Genomic DNA, 15,610 nt, shown 5'->3' with positions numbered 1-15,610 from the left:
TATTATAATTAAAAGATAAATATATAAATTTTAACAAAAAATTATAAAATAATTTAAAAATAATTTAATTTAAATATTTGCTTTAAATTTAATGATAGATAAAAATTAAAAATTTAATAGATGAATATATAATTTACACTTTTACCATTGGATTAAAAATGAGTATAATATTATTTATTGTAAATAATAATAATTACAATAAAATTATATTAATAGGTATAATTTATTAAAAAAATAATAAATAATGATAAGAATAATAATAAATATTAGAAAAATGATAAAAATCATAATAAATAATAATGATTCTAATTATAATAAATAATAATAATATTAATAAAAATGAAAATAATAATATTTATAATAATAAATAATAATAACAAAATATATTATGATAATTATATTTTGTAAAACAAAATTTGATGCCCAGAACGGGCCCTTCTTAGACTAGAACGGGTCATTCTGGGGTTACAAATTAACCCACAACGTCCATCTATGAAATGGCCCGTTCCAAAACTGGAACGGCCCGTTCCAAAACTGGAACGGCCCGTTTCCAAAGTGGAACGGCTTGTTCTGAGTTCGCATTTTGCACATAAAATTCATTTTTGGAACGGGCCATTCTGGGTTCCACTGGAAGCGAAAATACCCCAACATAATCGATTATGCTCGGCCACATAATCGATTATGGCCTTGCATAATCGATTATGCTCATAATCGATTATGCGAGCATAATCGATTATGCAAGGCCATAATCGATTATGTGGCCAACCACAATCGATTATGCTTGCTTCGTATAATCGATTATGCATGCATGGGACAGGGGCATTTCCGGGTTTTCACAAATCCTACGTGGCTCTCTTCTCCTTTCTTCGCTTTTGTGTGAGGATGCGAACCACGCTTCTCCCCCCTTTTCTTCGCCTTTTCGTCGTCGCAAATCACCGGAAACAAATAGCAATTTTCTTCGTCTTTCCTTGCTCGTGAACAGTAAATCCCTGGAAACAAACACTACCTTAGGGTTGAGAAGCTTGTGCTACAAGCTTCTCCTTAGCTTGCTTCCCAAGCAAGCTAAGTGAGAAGCTTGCTCCACAAGTTTCTAAACTCACCTAGAAGGTCAACTAACCTTACCATGGTTTCTAATGAACTATGGTTAAGGTTAGCTTGCTCCTTAAGCTACCTACCTCTATATATTTATAATTTCTACTCTTGTAATCACTTTTGAACAATTTGAGAAATAGAATTCAGAATTCTCTCTCAACTCAAGAGTCTTAGATCCGTGGAGAACAAACTTTCTTAGTTCTCTCTCAAAATTCTTCTCCTAGAAGCTTGGTTCCTCAAGCTTCTTCACTACATCAAGAGGTAACCGGACCTCTCTTAGGTGCTTCTCCACCATTGGAGAATCCTCCAAGATGCTTCCGCAACTTCAAAGAGTTCCAACCTCAAGTAGAAAAGGTCCTTTGGATGGATCAACTTGAAGATACAACAATCCTCTCTAAGTTGTTACATCAAAAAATGTCATAAACCATTAGATAATGAATATGTAAGTTTTAAATACGTTGTTTTTAAATGTTTTAGAATATTTTCTCCACAAAAATAAAAGTTCTTTCTCTTAAAAATAATTAGAAAAAGAAGTTTCCGACTTATTTTCTAGCATGAACTTTTGTCCTATTTCGGTGTTAATTGATTTTTTTTATCATTTTTATTTCATTTTTTTTAGAGTAAATTAAGTTACTTTTTTTTATAGAAATAAGAGTATTATTTTATATTTTTTATTGTGCTAAAATATATAATATATTACACATTTATCTATTAGAGATATGCATAACATATTATTATTCCTAAATTATATTAAAATATATAATTTAAAGTATTTAATTTAATATTTAAAAAATGTCTATTATAAAATTTTAAAATATACTTTCGATTAAAATATTTTTAATTCATTGACATTCATTTCCTTAAAAAAACTTGTAAAACATATAATTAAATTTAAAACAATGAATTAAAATAATAAATAAAATAAAATAAATTATATATATATATTAATATTTACACTTCCATTTATATATATAATTTTGTAATAATTATATTTTAATTACTAAAAAAGAGAAGCATCCTAACACATGTGAACAAGAGTGCATTAAGAAACTTAGAAACCCAAGGGAGAAGAATGGAAGATGGATTCAAGCGTTTCATGGGTACACTGCCTTCACTTCTAATCGATATGTAATCTATATTCTACAACAATTATAAAGGGATGTCAATTTTTTTCTCTCCATTATTTTATACACCTTTTTACTTCTTAATTAGTATAAATAACTATCCATTGTTATAGTTAATAACATGTATTTTTTATTCTTTTATTTTATAATTTTTATTTATTTATTTACTAGCTAGGCATTCGGTTATTAAGAAAAAAAGAAAATTATAGAATTAATAATTAGGAACCAAGGAAAATTACAATATCTGAATAATCACTCATTCTATTTATTTATTTAAAATAAATACTACTATTAATTAGTATAGAAGTATTGCAGTGGTATTATATAATATAAATTTTTATGTAGTTTACTTTTTAGTTTATATAATTTAAAATATTTTTTTAAGTCTTATTTTAATTTTCATGTAAATTTTTTAATCCTTAAATCATACAGAATAAAAAGAGTTGAAATAAAATAAATATAGAAATTCAAAAATACATTTTAAATTATTAAAAAAAACAAAAGTAAGTAAAAGTATAGAAAAAAATATTTAAACCATGTATTTCTAAAATTTATTACGCAGAAAATGTAGAAGAGACCGTGTACTCCTCCGGATACGGATCCCCTACCTTTAAAGTGCGAAACTTTTGACTGTTTTAGATTGTTAGATTACAAAATTAAATAAGATTTTGACACGTATGAATACTAATTATTTTTAACATATATTAACGTTTGCATAATGAGAAAGTTTCTCAAAAACATAATGAGAAAGCTTCTCAAAAATAAAATAGTTTCTTTGACTGATCATCTTCACCTCCAACCAAGGGCGGATCCAGGTTGAGAGTAGTGGGGGCAGTTGTCCCACTACTATTTCAGACATATATATTTTTTATTTTAAAAAATAATATTTTAAAAACTAATATTTTAAAAAATAAAAATAATATTTTAATAAAATAAATATATATTTAAATTATTATATGAATAAAATATAGATTTGTAGAAAAGATTTATTTATTTGATGTCTGTTAAATTTTTTTGAAGAAAATTAATTCTCTTATGTGATAAAAAATACTTCTTAATAACGAATTAATTTTCTTAAAAGATTTAATTATAATATATATATATATATATATATATATATATTAATACTCACATATATAATGTAATATATTAAAAAAATCAATTTTTAATAAAATAAAATTTATAGTATGCATGTTTACCTTTTATGTTTTTTATTTATTGTATATATTGATTAAAAAAATTAAAATAAAAAAAAATTAAAAGATTTATGTTCATTCTATTTAGAATTGTTATTATAAAATATAAAATAAATTATCATCTAAAAATACGTATTAGATATTAAAAACATGTTTATATCATAAATAAATTAAACTTGATTTTTATAAAATTTAACATATTTATTTTATATTTTTAATAGTGTTGAATTATTATAAAGTAGGTCTTTAGAATTGTAGTTCTAACCAAAAATTTAAAAAATATCTATGATAGATAAATAAATCATACTTAAGATATATATTTTTTAAAAACATTAAGTTCAAACCTATTAAGTTATAATAAAATTTAGTCTAACCTAATTTATTTTCATATTTACTTGTAATCGTAAATATAAAAAATTGTAAAAATAATTATGATAATATATTTATGCTTTTAAAAGTTATATATGTAAAATTTTTAATATTACAAATATATAAATAAATATTGCCCTCACTATATAAAATTTCTGGATCCGTGACCGCCTCCAACTAATTTCGTGAATCCAAAGAGGTTGTTCATCATTGTTGTTACAGCGCATCCTCCATAAGTGAGCATAGTTGTTGTGAAACACCCTTTGTAACTGCTACAAAACACCTTCCATAAGAGCAACTTTTATAAATAGTTGGTGTAGAGCACCAAAAGACGTTGCATGGCATCCCAATAAGGGCATTTTCTAAAATAATATTTCATTTTCCAAAAAATCCTACATAGCATCCCAGTAACTTATATTTGAAACCCTTAAACTAAATATATTTTGTTTATGTCTCTTTAGTTTATGGTTATATGATAATGAAATTGTGGTGCTTGAAAATGTAAAAATATAAAATCAAAGTTATCATTCTTTTTACTCCTTATTCTTATTTTTCATTCTTCTGATAGGAAGTTACTATGGAATCTTTAAATGTTGATTGGAAACCAAGAATGGATATAGAATTTGATAATTTAGAGATAGCTTGGCCATTTTGACTTGTTTGTGATGCACATGTTGGTTTTGGAGTTAGGAAACGATATGTGAATTTAAAAAAAAAAAAAAGATGGTACTATTACTTCATACAAATTTGTTTGTTGTAAGGAAGAGCTACAACTGATAGATAAAAAGGATGTTTTGATTAAAAAGCATAAAGTTGAGTAGAATTGATTATAAAACAAGAATTTCACTTGTGGTGAAAAATGGGAAATTTATCATCCATGAATTTATAGAGAAACATAACCACCCTTTGCAATCTCGAGAAACAACGCACATGCTTACATCTCATAGAAAGATAATCAAAGTCCAAGCTTATGAGATTGATTTGGCTAATGACTCTAGATTAAGGAAAAAGTCAAGATTTGAACTAATGAGTACACATGCGGGCCATAGAGCTAATACTGGATACACACGCATAAATCTTAAAAAGTATCTCAAAGCAAAAAGACAAAGGAGTATGGTATATGGTGATATAGGATGCCTTTTACAATATTTTCAACGACAATTGTTGGAGAACCCATCTTTTTTCCATACATACCAAATGGATAAAGATGAACAAATAACAAATGTATCTTGGGTTGATGCAAATATGATATAGGATTATGAGTATTTTGGTGATGTTAGGTGATTGGATACTACATATTGTACCAATTGTGCAAATAGGCATTTGTTTTATTTTTCAATTTTAGCCTTTTTAGAGGTACTGTCATTTTTGGTACAATATTATTGAATGATGAAACAACTGAATCATTCAAATGGTTTTTTGAGACATTCTTGGAAGCACACAATCAACAAAAACCTCAAACTATCTTTATTGACCAAGACAAAGCAATGGTTAAGGCACTTTTTAAAGTGATGCCCGGGACTCATCATGGTTTATGTATTTGACACTTGTTGCAAAATGGAATTAAGTACCTTAGTAATTTGATGAAAAGAGGAAGTTATTTTTTAAGAGATTTCAAAAAATGCATGTATGACCTTGACACTAAAAAAGAGTTTGATATGACTTGGGATCGATTGATTATAGACTATAATGTTCATGATAATAGCTGGATTAAATCAATTTATGCCATAAAAGAAAAATGGGTATCATGTTACATGAAGGAAATATTCACACTTGGGATACGAAGTACTCAACTTAGTGAAAGTTTGAATTCTAATTTCAAGTCTTGCATGAATCCAAATGTGAATATTATCCAATTCTTCGAACACTTTGAACGAGTTGTTGAAGAAAAGAGATATAATGAGTTGACTTGTGAGTATGAGCCTTTGCATAAGCTTGCAATGTTGAGATATGAGTTGTCACCAATACTCATACAAATGGCAAAAGTATACACTCACATTGTATTTGACTTATTTCAAAATGAGTTTAAACTTTTCTTAGCTTCATGCATATTGGAAACAAATGAATCCCACTTTTTATGTCAATATGTCATCATTAGGGTCAATCATGAAGGGACTTGGAAAGTATCATTTGATTGTGCTTCAAACTCTATAACTTGTAGTTGTAGAAAGTTTAAAACATTTGGCATACTTTATTCACATTCATTGAAAGTACTTGAAGCAAATGTGTTGAAGTTGTTCTCGAGAAATATATCATAAAAAGATGGACAAGAGAAGCCTATAATGGCATTGTGCATGATGTGAGGGGAAAACAAGTTGAAGGAGATCCAATATTATCTAGTATAAGGAGATATAAGCAACTTGTATTTAAATTTGTTAGATTTGCTGCTAACATGTCAACATATGAAGAATATCACAAGATTATGGATAATAACGTAGATGTCATGTGTAAGGAGATTCAGAAGTTGCGTTTACAAGCCAAAAGTATTCGTAATCACTACAATGATAATCTCACATTTGTGAGTGATGGTGGTAAGCAACTAAAGGGATTCAAACATAAACCCGACTTAAAGAGAAATAAGCAATTAAAAGGTTAGGTTGAGCTTTAATCTAATAGGAAAAAAAATACTCAAGTAAAGAATCTTAGGTGTGTAAATTGATGTACATATTGATTCTTAATATATTCTAGCTTTATGAATTATCACTTGTTTTAATTTTCCATGTTAGTTTTAGGATAAAAAGTTGAGAAGTCATCAACCCAACATGACATCTTGTTTAGTACTTCCAACTTTTAAGCTCCCTTACACATTAGAAAATCAATTTAGTTTTACTAAATTTTTGATGGTAATATCATTTGTCTTTATAATTTTCTTTTATCTTTCAATTCTTTTACTTAATTCTAAACATGTTAATTAATTTTTGTTATTATGTAAGTACTCTTGATGATATAAACAATCAATTATTAAACGACATGTCTCCAATCCTTGATTAAGATTCAATAAAAAGAAATTAGTTGATAATAATATTATAATCAATTGTTACTACATGTTTAGTGTATTTTAATATCGTTGATAATAATATTATAATTAATTAGTATTATGCTTTTTTTAGATATATATTAATATTATAATTCACTTTTAAGAACTGCTTGAATAATTAACATTATTATTGATCTAGTCGTTGTTATAATGTTATTAACAATATTTTGACTTAACTCATTTGTATTTTATTTTTGCAAAATACTTGTTACATAATTCATTTATGCACAATATTAATTATAATCAATATTTATTTATTTTTTTGCATAATTCATTTGTTCATGAGTCAGTATAATCAATGTTGGATGCTTAATTAATTTTTTTACATATACAATTGTTTGAAGAAATTAAACTAACAATTTTTTAATTTAAGTAAATATATATTTAATCAAATATCACAATAAATAAAAAAAATTGGAAGGATAGAAAATCCGAATCCGTGGTCTTGCCCCTTTTCCTGTAAGCAGCAGCATAGAGTGGAAGTGGAAGTGTCCTGCATCAACAGCAACAAAACACACTATGTGTTCCCATTCCCTTGAGAGAATCCTCGCTAAATTCCCCCCAACCCCCCAACACCTCAAACTCGCCCACACCATAACCCTAAACCTCCTCAACTCCACCACCACCACCATCCCCTGCCTCGCACCCCACGTCGCTTACCGTGTCCTCTCCCACCCCTCTCTCCCCCCTCGCTCTTGCCTCGCCTTCTTCCATCTCCTCAACCCCAACCCAGACCTCACGGCCCACCTCATCCTCCTCTTCCGACTCTTCCAGGCCCAAAACTTCGCCTCCTTCAAATCCACCCTCAATTCCCTCCTCACCCAAGCCCAAATCAAACACCCCGTCTCATCCCTCATTTCCTTACTCGACCATTACCAATTCCAGAGCCACCCCAATTTCCTCCGCACACTATGCGACATCTTGTTCCGACTCTGCGCTGACAACGGAATGTTCCAAGACGCCTTCAACGTCTTTGACTACGGAACCGCAAAGGGCTCGCTCATTGAGCCCAGGTCTTGCTTCGTGCTTCTGCTTGCCTTCAAGAAACGCGCCCACTTTCACTTGTGCGAGCCCTTCTTCCGCCGCATGGTTGACTCGGCTCGCGTCGATATCGGCGTTCAGTCCTTGACGCTCGTCGTCGATGTGCTGTGTAGGAACGGCGACGTTGAGAGGGCCAAGGCCTTGATCCACGAGATGGCCGCGAGAGGCGTCGTCACGCCCAATGTCTTTACTTACAACACGTTGTTGAATGCTTGCGTCGCGAGGAAGGATCGGAACGGGGTCGGTGAGGTGTTGGCGTTGATGGAGAGGGAGGGTGTGGTGCTTAGTTTGGCTAGTTATACTATTTTGATTCAGTGGCACGCGGGTTGTGGCCGAATTCGGGAGGCGGAGAAGTTGTTCGATGAAATGCGCGAGAGGAATGTGGAGATGGATGTCTATGTGTACACGTCCATGATAAGCTGGAATTGTAGGGAGGGGAATGTTAGGAGGGCGTTGGCCTTGTTTGATGAGATGATTTCGAGAGGCGTTGCGCCCAACGCTCGCACGTTCGGCGCGTTGATTAGTGGCGTGTGCAAGGCCGGGGAAATGGAGGCTGCGCAGATCTTGCTGGAAGAGATGCAGAGTAAGGGGGTTGATCTGAATGGGGTGATATTTAACACGATGATGGATGGTTATTGTAGAAGGGGGATGGTGGATGATGCTTTTAGGCTAAAAGTTATCATGGAAGGGAAAGGGTTGGAGCCGGATGTGTTTACATACAGCACTCTTGCTAGTGGGTTGTGTAGATTGCATAGGTATGAGGAAGCGAAGGGGATGTTAAATGTGATGGTGGAGAGAGGAGTGGCTCTGAATGTTGTGACTTGCACTTTGTTTATTGAGATATATTGTAAGGAAGGAAGCCTTGCAGAAGCTGAGAGGTTCTTGAGGAATATGGAGAAAAAAGGAGTGGTGCCGAATGTTGTTACGTATAATACTCTCATAGATGCATTTAGCAAGAAAGAAAAAGTGAAGCGGGCTCATATGTTGAAGGCTGAAATGATTGAGAAGGGGCTGCTGCCGGATGTTTTTACATACACATCACTGATACATGGGGAATGCATTGTTGGCAGGGTAGATGAGGCTCTGAAGATTTTTAATGAAATGTTGGTTAAGGGCATAAGTGGAAATGTGAAGACTTATACGGCAATTATTTCGGGTTTATCCAAGGAGGGAAGAGCAGATGAAGCTTTTAAGTTTTATGATGAGATGACGAGAATGGGTCTAACACCCGATGATAGAGTTTTTGCTGCACTAGTTGGTAGCCTTCATAAATCCAGTTCTCATGCTGGTGCAGAACAAAATGAATTTGGGGAACTGAAAACAGACACTTCTGATACCTCGAGCTGGTCAAACACTGGTTTGTCATCTTCACATAGGAAGGCAGCACGTACATGATGATTTTGTCCTTTAAACTCAATCAATAACCTGTATTGAAAAAAATCATCTTCCACATTACCAAATTAGAGCTTTGAAGCTGGTACAATTTACAAACATTCTGGTGTAGGGTAATATACAAACCTTCTCTTTTTCTTTTTCTTTTTATTTATTTTTTTAAAATTTTACATTCCTTAGTTTTTGGTGATTAGAGACGCTGCTGAAGTATTTCGCCCAGAATTGAGATTTAGTCAGATTTGTTCACAGATGTGAGCTGTGGTTCGTGACCAGAGAGATAACAGAAGGAGGCTTCACCGCTACAGATACCAACATGAACTTTTCTAAATACGTGGAAATGGCTGACAAATTTCTTCTCAGACCATACAATCTGATTAGAAATCAAATTCTAATAAAAGATATGCCTAAATTGTGGGCATAATGGGTAAGGATATTAACTATGATAATTAGCAGTATGAATATTAACCTGCTCTCTTAATTTGTTTATTTTTTTTACATAGGAGATTCCTTTGGTGGCCTTAGCAATTAGTGGTTAATAATTAATCAGGCTAAATTATACTTTTGGTCTTTTATCTTATTTTTCAAATTCATTTTGATCTTTTATCTATTAAAATGTTCATTTTGGTTTATTATCTTTTATATTCGATTTTGAGACATGATTTTGAATCAATTTTTTTATTGATTCAAGACTTGAAACATCTAATATTAGATTCATCTACATGAAAATTATAAAATGCAATTGATGTTTAAATCTAAAAGAGCTATAAATATAGTAAAAGTTGTGTGAAAAATATATTTTATGAATAATTAGAAAATAATATGAAATTATATTTTTTGAAAATTTTAATTTTCACCATATTTATAACATATTTGGTTTGAACTTCAATTGCATTTAATAATTTTTATATAAATGAATTTTATAAAACAAGCTTCAAGTCTTGAATTAGTTAAAAGAAGATTTAAAAGGACTAAATTGACCTAAATTTAGAAGATAAATGATCAAAATGAACATTGAAAAATATAGAGAACCAAAATGAATATAAAATATAAGATAAAGGACTAAAAGTATAATTTGGCCAATTAATCATGTTCCACTCAAATTAGATACAATGTAAAAATACAACAACAACCAAGCTTTTCTTTTGAGTAGGTGGGACTTTTAGGATTTAGGATTTTGGTGAGACCTGTTACACAGGTCAAACGATAGTGCCATAATATTTTGTTGTAAATCATGTCTATAAATAAACTTTCTGACCACTAAATCCTTTTTAATAGTTTTGCTTATAGTTTTTCTTGGTCTCCCTTCAGCACTTAAATTATGAATGATTGGGACTAATGGCTAAATGTAGGCCACTAATTGCTAAGGGACAAGGGTTACTGGTAACCTCACAAAAAAGGAAGCATACTGGACTAGGCATGGCAACGCAACGGGGCGGGGGCGGGTTTTATGTTCCCTACCCCGTCCCTGCAGGTTTAAACTGACCTCGCCCTTGCCCCCGATACCCGCTGGGGGTAAAATCTGGGTACCCATCCCCGCCCCCGACCGGGTTCGGGTTTCTCGCCCCTGCTCCCGCTCCTGGATTTTTTTTCTTCTATTTTTAATAAATAATAAAAAAATTTAAAAAATAAAAGAAAAAACAAAATAATACAAATTTTTACATTCCTTTTGGTCAAAATATCTCTCAAATAGTTTTAATAATATTTAATATATTTTGTTATTATATCTAATTATATGAAATTATGACATCAAAATTATTGATAATTTGATATAAATGGCACAATACTTTTGCTAAATGTAGGCCACTAATTGCTAAGGGACAAGGGTTACTGGTAACCTCACAAAAAAGGAAGCATACTGGACAGTCTGGACAAACCTCGTGTTTCACGTGTTAAAACCTGACAGCGAATCTCAATATTGTTAATCTCAAATGAATTGCACTGCATGTAATTTACCAAAAGTAAATTATGTTATATCTAGTCTAGGCATGTATGTTCTAGTAAAGTCATTGTGTTTGTGTGTTTATTTTATTAGGCCTGTTAAAGTCATTCCCTGTTTGCTATATGTTGTAACAATTATACCTTACCTATATCCACCTTGTAAAATTCTTTTGAGATGCATTGCAAGTAAACATTTTGGCTGTGATTTAAATCGAGTGTGTGCTTCTAATGCTATGGGTGAACATAGCGAAGCTAATATAATTTATATCTATGATTCATATATGCAAGTTGTTTAAGTGGTTCTTGAGAAGCAAATTTATCTGATTACATGTCATTCTAAGATGTGTGTGGTTTTGGTACATAGAAATGAAATTCGATTTGTTCTGAGTCTGTGTAACTGGCTACTTAGCATTCATTTCATTATGTTCAAATAAGAACTCTCCTGATTTGTACATAATGAAACAGGTATAGGCGTTTCAGAAATCATAAGGAAAGACATAAATTAATGAAGACAAGTTTGTATATTAAGGCGTTTCATTATGTTCTTAATTGATGAATTACGCAAGGGAGGCACTAATGGAGTCGATAATAAAGCAGGTAAGACTTGTTTGGGATTTGATTTAACATGATTATGAGAGGCCGCATATGTAGGAGATGAAATATTAGAGTACTTTTGAACCGAATAAGACTGAATTGCTTTAGCATTCACATTCAGTTGGTGGCGTGATTCATACAACTTGGCAAGAGCCACAACAAGCAGCAATGAAGTTGGAGATTGTGCTATAACATCACAACGAATTTCCTCCAGTAATCCACTCAAAAAGCACTTCATTAAAATCAAATGGTGAAGGACCAAATTGTGACTGCATATCTCGTGTAAGATCTGTCCAAGAATTTACCGCAGACAAAAGATGTAGCATCTGAAACCATGGCACAACATCCTTTTCAAAATGCATCATAGCAATGTCCACACGTTCTATGTTTGGTGTGTGATGGTAATTAAAATTTTTTTCTACCTTAAAAACCCACTCTAAAACTTACAATTGGCCATCAAAATGCGGAAACTCAGAGAAATATTCTTAGCTAGCAATCTAACGTTAGAAGACTCACCATGAGGCTGAGATTTGTACTGCAAAACCAAATTCAAGGATTGTTGTAATTGATCCATTTGAACTCGAGCATAGAGCTGTCAAAATGGGCCAGCTTAGCCTGTTTTGCTTGGCCCACCTTAACCCACTTTTTAAGTAGGCCAACTCGGCCTGACCCACCAAATTTATTATGCAAATTTTTCTAGCCTGGCTCGGCTCACCACGGGTTGGTGAGCTAAACGGGCCGCCCACCAACCCACCTGATTTTTTTAAAAAAAAATTGTAATTTAAAATAAATTTTAATATAAAATAATATTTAATCTAAAGTAAAAATTATCAAACTAAGTATCATAGATACAACATTAAAATTAAATTAAAAAGTGTACAACTTTAAAAAATTAAAACAAAAAATAAAAATTCTTTCATAGAGTGATTATTCATCAATATTAAATTTTATTGGAGGTTTTGGTAGATAAATTTATATTAATTTCATATTGTTTAACATTGATTTTACCTTCATCTATAAAATGATATTTTATTAAAATAATGCATATATAATAATAAATAGTTAAGTGAGCTGTTAGTGAGTTCTTAGTGGGTTAAGTTGATGGGTTGGTAAGTGGGTCAGGTGGCACATTTTTTACCCATCATAAATTTTTTCATTTTTTTGGCTGCCCGACCCATTTTCAAGGTGGGTCGGGTTGATCCACGGGTTAAAGTCCACTTTGACAGCTCTACCCAAGCAAATGCTTTAACTTGGTTAGTATGGTCACGTTGTGTTTGATCTCTCAATTCTAGTAATAGCATCAAATTTTTCATCTTCAATTGTAACTCTTTGAGATGCGAATTCTTAGCCATGAAAACAGCAAAAGGACCAGTGGAATCTAGAGAGCTTAAAATTCGTTATTAGAATTAGCTACAAATGACGTTGAACCCATGATCAATCATCCCGATCATAAACAAACTGTCAAGAGAATAGAGAATAATTAGAGAAGGGCAAAGAAAAATAGGTTTAGAGAGAAAGAGAGGAATTAGGGAGAATTTGTCATACCACATGCATAATGACTATTTTGTAAAGCTTTCTAATAAAATATTCATCTTCCTCAACCTAATGTTTTGTCTCGTTTCTCTTTCCTCAGCATCAATTGCCATGTATCTCTTTTGGCATAACAAACTTTTCCATTTTTTCCACGTCATTATGGTTCCATGTTACACGCTGACGACCATGAAGCCTTGTCGATTCCGTGGAGAATGGCAGTGCATTCCGATACAGCTTCATGTGATGTGGCTTCTTGTGTTAGGCCATGATGAAGCCGTAGAAGAAGAGGCATTGAACTGTTATTCTAATGGAATGTTATCAATTGTGATGGACAACGTGGTGCAAAAAGAGTTAGATGAAGAGTATATATCTCACTTTAGGCACAAAGGGGTGAACAATAATGACTCCATTGTGTACAATGAAGGAAGTGAGAATAGACACTGGTGAGGAGATTCCTATTATCCTGAATGAAGTAGATAAAATTGGGTGTGATTGTACATTTTGGGATAGGGAATTGGTGAGCTACCCTATTGTTAAAAAGATGTTGGAATGGTGGACAACCCTGAACTTGGAGTCACGGGGGACAAGTTGCTAACCAGTTTTGTCACAAATACAAAATTACAAATTATATATAATAAAATAAATTAAATGTATAATATATTTGTTGCACAATAAATTATAAATTACTTACATAATAAATCTCATGTAATTTATTTAAACTTAACATTAATAATAATAATAGTAATAATAATAATAATAATAATAATAATTAAGTAGACCAAGATGTTCAACTTGCCCATCAATTTTTTGTAGGACAAAAGACTAGTCTCCGAATCGGTTCGTTTTGTCATCCCGATCATTATAATGTTAAGTTAAATATTTTAAATTATATATTTTAATATAATAGTATAATACTCACATCTTTAAAGAATAATGTGTAATTCATTATGCATTTTAACATATGAATAGATAATGGTATAATACTTATATCTCTTAAAAGGAGAAAAATACAATTTATACTAACAAAACTAAATTAAATAAATTAAATTGCATATTTTAATATAAGAGTGAAGAACGATATAATACTCTTATTTATATAAGAGACTAATAACATAATAAAACAACTTATAATATAAATAATAAACAATAAATAATATAGCTCAAAATGAATAAATGATATTACTTCGTTTCATATATTTTATTTGACAAATTTTTGTAACCAAAAAAATATTTTAGTAAAAAAAATTGTTATATTTTGATTATCATTTTAAAATACTTAAATAATATTAAATATTTTTAATTATATCTTTAACTATTTAGTGAAGAAATGAAATAAAAATATAAACGAGAGAACATGTATTATAATTAAGGATGATAATAGATCAAGTCTTAAATATGTGTTTATGACTTAATCTTTTTAAAGTTTGACTTGACCTATTTAATAAAAAAAGTTAAGTTTAAACTTTTAAAAAAGTTTATTTATAGAAAATGTCAGACTTTTAAAACCTGTTAGGCTTGATAGATCAGTTTATTTATTTATATAATCTAATAATAAAATAATATATTATTAAAAATAAAAAATAAATTTACAAACAAAAATAAATTTATAAAACAAAAATAAATTATTAATATTTAAAATATTTTTTTATATAATTATTTTTTTCATTAGAAGTTTATAAGCTTGCGATCTGTACATAAGTGTACATCAAGATACATAACTATACATGAATTGTTCTTTTAATAGAAAATGATTCAAATTTTCTTTTATATTTCTTTTAAAATTTAAAATTTAATAATATTGAATAACTTATATTTTAAAAATAATTTTGTTGATTTTTTAAAATTAAGTTTATTGACCTAATTAACATTAATAATTTAAATAAATTAATAGATTATATCAAACTTTAAAAATGACAAACCAGACTTATAAAAAAAAATTATGATAAATAATATATCAAATTTAGATTTTAATTTTGTAAAATAAGTCTAACCTATATATTCAAATTTTGACTTAATCTAACATATTCTCATTCTTAATTATAATTAATATAATTAATATAAAAGATGAGAAATATATTTAAAGTTAAATAATTTTATTTTATCTAAAATATTAATTATTTAAAAAAAATTTTTTTTGACAATCATTAATTACATTCCTCAATTCATATCTTGAAACATTAAATATCAAACAGAAGAGAAATTCTGCAAGAAAACTCTGTCATGGTATTTTTAGTTAACTCGTGTAGAATTGTCTCATAAAAAATATTTATAATCTTTGATTCAAACATAATCAC

General features: G+C 30.2%; 1 protein-coding gene across 5 annotated transcripts; it reads left to right on the top strand.

Moving 5' to 3' along the window:
• Positions 1-7,266: 7,266 nt before the first annotated feature.
• Positions 7,267-12,485, top strand: LOC109790602 (Pentatricopeptide repeat (PPR-like) superfamily protein). Of its 5 annotated transcripts, XM_020349814.3 has the most exons (4): positions 7,267-9,364; positions 9,501-9,675; positions 11,655-11,786; positions 11,905-12,485. In XM_020349814.3, the coding sequence occupies exon 1, from the start codon at positions 7,338-7,340 to the stop codon at positions 9,252-9,254; it is 1,917 nt and encodes a 638-aa protein (XP_020205403.2). In that variant the 5' UTR covers positions 7,267-7,337; the 3' UTR covers positions 9,255-9,364; positions 9,501-9,675; positions 11,655-11,786; positions 11,905-12,485. The 5 variants fall into 5 exon arrangements, with proteins under 5 accessions (XP_020205403.2, XP_029124937.2, XP_029124936.2 ...); XM_029269104.2 differs by lacking the exons at positions 11,655-11,786; positions 11,905-12,485 and adding an exon at positions 11,051-11,363; XM_029269103.2 differs by lacking the exons at positions 11,655-11,786; positions 11,905-12,485 and adding an exon at positions 11,051-11,363 and having other exon boundaries at positions 9,446-9,675.
• The last annotated feature ends 3,125 nt before the right edge of the window (positions 12,486-15,610 follow it).

The sequence above is a fragment of the Cajanus cajan genome, chromosome 7 (genome assembly GCF_000230855.2).
Source record: "Cajanus cajan strain Asha chromosome 7, NIPB_CcT2T_4, whole genome shotgun sequence".
In the NCBI taxonomy this organism is placed as follows: domain Eukaryota; kingdom Viridiplantae; phylum Streptophyta; class Magnoliopsida; order Fabales; family Fabaceae; genus Cajanus; species Cajanus cajan.
Note: the sequence above shows the minus strand (reverse complement) of the source record. Positions and strands in the feature narration are given on the sequence as shown.

Coding starts and splice junctions, on each gene's coding strand:
- LOC109790602 (XM_020349814.3), top strand. CDS start 7,338: ATGTGTTCCCATTCCCTTGAGAGAATCCTCGCTAAATTCCCCCCAACC.